The sequence below is a fragment of the Gossypium hirsutum genome, chromosome D08, assembly GCF_007990345.1.
Source record: "Gossypium hirsutum isolate 1008001.06 chromosome D08, Gossypium_hirsutum_v2.1, whole genome shotgun sequence".
NCBI classification, from domain to species: Eukaryota; Viridiplantae; Streptophyta; class Magnoliopsida; order Malvales; family Malvaceae; genus Gossypium; species Gossypium hirsutum.
The window spans coordinates 6,474,092-6,477,942 of NC_053444.1; the positions used below are offsets into that span (position 1 = coordinate 6,474,092).

Here is a 3,851-nt window from a genome sequence, read left to right on the forward strand (position 1 = left end):
TGTGTCCTAACGCATTGGATATGACATGTTGTTTTCTCGAGATGATGATTTTTTTTCTAAATATAATAAATGTAATATTCAATGTTTAGAATTTTGAGAAATTGTGCCCTAACGTATTGGGCTGCGATTTCTTCATCTGACTTAAACAATTGAATATCCTTTTAAATTTTATTGCACGAATTTTTTTGGACAAACTCGTTTTTGAGGAAGTGAAATATCATGCCCTAACTCATTGGGTGTGACATTTTCTCTTTTCAAAATGAGAGAGTCTTATCGAGTAACTTGTTTTATATAAGTTTTTAAAAAAAACAAAAGATTGTATTTTAAATCTCTTCAAAGTTTTCAATTTTCAACATTAAGACATTAATTAATTAACTAGGTGCCAATTTTTGGGCGTTACGAGGGTGCTAATCCTTCCTCGTACATAACCGACTCCCGAGCCCATTTTTTTGAATTTCGTGGATCAAAATCGTTATTTTAATAAAGTCAAATCGCTTATTAAAAATAACCACTTTTTGAGGTGACCCGATCACACCTAAATAAAAAAGATCGGTGGCGACTCTCATTTTCATTTTTTTTCAAAATCCAAGTCGACCCCGTTTTTCAAAATAAAAATGGTTTCGACATTCCTATAATAATATTTTTATCTAATTTTTATATAAAATCGATACACAAATCAATTTAAATCACTACTTAAAATAAATTACTCTTTTTTTTAGAAAAAAATACCATATTCCTTTGAAAAATTACCATTCATTTCTATATTTTTTACATTATATTCTAAAATGTTTTTTACATATTTTTTTCAGCTTAAAATATATAATAATTAAAAAGTTGTAAATATATGGTGTGGTGTTTCTATTATAATTTATAAAAAATCGTTAAACTTTTATCACTATAATTTTTAATTACTATATTTGCAATTATTTTCCTCTTCATACATATTACAAATTGAAAAGTGAATGATAAGAAAGGTTAAAGAACTATTTTTTTTTTGTTTTTGGGTATCATCAATTTATCACAATTAATATGGATTAAATTGTATTGAAATAAAATATATAAGAGAAAACTCGAAATTAGATTAAAGGTAGTACATAATACATATTATTTTATTACACAATAAAACATTTCTTCATATGTATAATTTTTTTTTATATTTATATTTTTTCTTCATATAACTTTTATCATGGATTAACTTCATTATATGCATTGCCGCTAGGGTTGCCACGACGACCACCATTATATTTGTCATTACCACTACCCTGTCCTCCACCATATCCATTGTTGTCATCACTACCGCCTTGTCCTCCGCCATATCCCCCACTACTACCACCACTATCTCCATGTCCACCACTGCCATCATGTCCTCCTCCACCGCCACCACTGCCTCCTCTTCCTCTACCATGCCCGCCACTACCACCATGTCCTCCACTACCGCCTTGTCCTCCACCATATCCACCACTACCGCCACCACTACCACCGTGTCCTCCACTGCCACCACCACCACCACTTTGTCCTCCACCATGTCCCTTGCTGCCGCCACCACTACCTCCGTGTCCTCCACCATATCCACCACTACCACCACTTTGTCCTCCACCATGTCCGCCACTGCCGCCACCACTACCCCCACCACCACCGCCATGTCCTCCACTACCACCACCACCACCGCCATGTCCTCCACTACCACCACCACTACCTCCATGTCCTCCACCATGTCCACCACTACCACCACCCTGTCCTCCACCATATCCGCCACTGCCACTACCACTGTGTCCTCCGCTGCTACCGCCACTGCCTCCCTGTTTTCCACCATGTCCACCACTACCTCCACCACTACCGCCGTGTCCTCCGCGACCGCCACCACTGCCGCCTTTTCCTCCACCATGCCCGCCACTACCACCACCACTACCGCCATGTCCTCCGCTGCCACCACCACTACCTCCGTGTCCTCCACCATGTCCACCACTACCACCACCCTGTCCTCCACCATATCCACCACTACCACTGCCACCGTGTCCTCCCCCACTGCCGCCACTGCCTCCATGTCCTCCACTATGCCCACCACTGCCTCCACCACTACCACCATGTCCTCCGCCACCACCACCACTGCCTCCCTGCCCTCCACCATGCCCACCACTGCCGCCACCGCTACCACCATGACCTCCGCCACCACCACCACTACCTCCTTGTCCTCCACCATGCCCACCACTACCGCCACCACTACTACCACCACCATGTCCGCCACTGCCACCATGTCCTCCGCCACCACCGCCACTGTTGCCACCACTACTACCACCACCATGTCCGCCACTGCCACCATGTCCTCCACCACCACCACCACTACCGCCTTGTCCTCCACCATGCCCACCACTGCCGCCACCGCTACCACCATGACCTCCGCCACCACCACCACTACCTCTTTGTCCTCCACCATGCCCGCCACTACCACCACCACTACTACCACCACCATGTCTGCCACTGCCACCATGTCCTCCGCCACCACCACCACTACCGCCTTGTCCTCCACCATGCCCACCACTGCCGCCACCGCTACCACCATGACCTCCGCCACCATCGCCACTACCTTCTTGTCCTCCACCATGCCCGCCACTACCGCCACCACTACTACCACCACCATGTCTGCCACTGCCACCATGTCCTCTGCCACCACCGCCACTACCGCCATGTCCTCCGCCTCTGCCACCACTTCCGCCGCCACTACCAGCGTGTCCTCCACTTCCACTACCACTGCCACCTTGTCCTCCACCATGTCCACCACTGCCGCCTTGTCCTCCACCATGTCCACCACTGCCGCCTTGTCCTCCACCATGTCCACCACTACCATTTCCTAGGTCCTTCACCTCGTTTGGCTGGTGATTGAACTGCTCAGCCACTATCTCTGCAACAACACGTTCCATTAACATTGCCGATTAGTAACCGTAGAAAGCCATATGCTACTAAAACAATCAACGAATCATTAGATAAAAATCAATATTCCCAGATTTTAATACTTACTCAGGGTAGTCTCCTACCCTTAAAGCTGCAAACACCCACAAAAAGATCGGCCATAACAACGGTATTTGCACCCATAAATTGGTGTAAATACCATTACTACACTAGAACTCGATACTCACACTTGATGTTCTAAAAGTATATAATTCTATATATAATCAATGAACAAGATGATTAACCATCACTTAATTCACTGCGAATATATAAAATTATACAGTTGCATAAAATATAAACTCAGTACATTAAATAACAGACAGACAGTAACCTTTATTGGTTTCATCTTTGGATACTTCAGCTATTGCAGGCGAGGAGATGAAAAAAAGTGCGAAGAAAAGAGCTAGGAAAATAAACAGCTTGAATTTCATATTTTTATTTCTCACAAAATTTAACAAGTCCTAGTAGGTATAACTTTGAGCTTTGGGTTGAGGGCTATAAATAGTGCAAGGAATTTATATTTACCTGCAAATAATAATAAATATGATATATCACCGAACCGCATACATGGTGAGTAAACAAACAAAACAAGGCTCCGTAAAAAAAGCGGTGGCCACTCGGCAATGTAAGGCTTAAGTTGAAATTTTTGAGATCCTGATATAATAGATTTGAGTAGGAAGTAAATGCATGTGGAGTTAAAGAGGTGAGGTCCAAGGAGCTTAGAACAAGTTTCACAATGCTCCCCAAATTTGCTACTCCCACTCTTCAATTTTGTTTGTACCGTTTAGGTCAACTTGGTTTTCCCAACGTCTGATCTCAGCATATTGGAAGTATGAGGAACAGCTCCTGTGTTGTTATGTCTTTCCGCCACATCGCATGCAACTCATAATTTAGTATTTTACTCT

General features: G+C 43.4%; 1 protein-coding gene across 1 annotated transcript; it reads right to left on the reverse strand.

Annotated features, from left to right (window-relative positions):
* Positions 1-1,059: 1,059 nt before the first annotated feature.
* Positions 1,060-3,438, reverse strand: LOC107950000 (glycine-rich cell wall structural protein). The gene is made up of 2 exons (XM_041099673.1): positions 3,278-3,438; positions 1,060-2,899 (listed from the first exon to the last, which is right to left on the reverse strand). Exons 1-2 carry the CDS (start codon positions 3,375-3,377, stop codon positions 1,185-1,187), a joined length of 1,815 nt encoding a protein of 604 aa, XP_040955607.1. The 5' UTR covers positions 3,378-3,438; the 3' UTR covers positions 1,060-1,184.
* Positions 3,439-3,851: the final 413 nt, after the last annotated feature.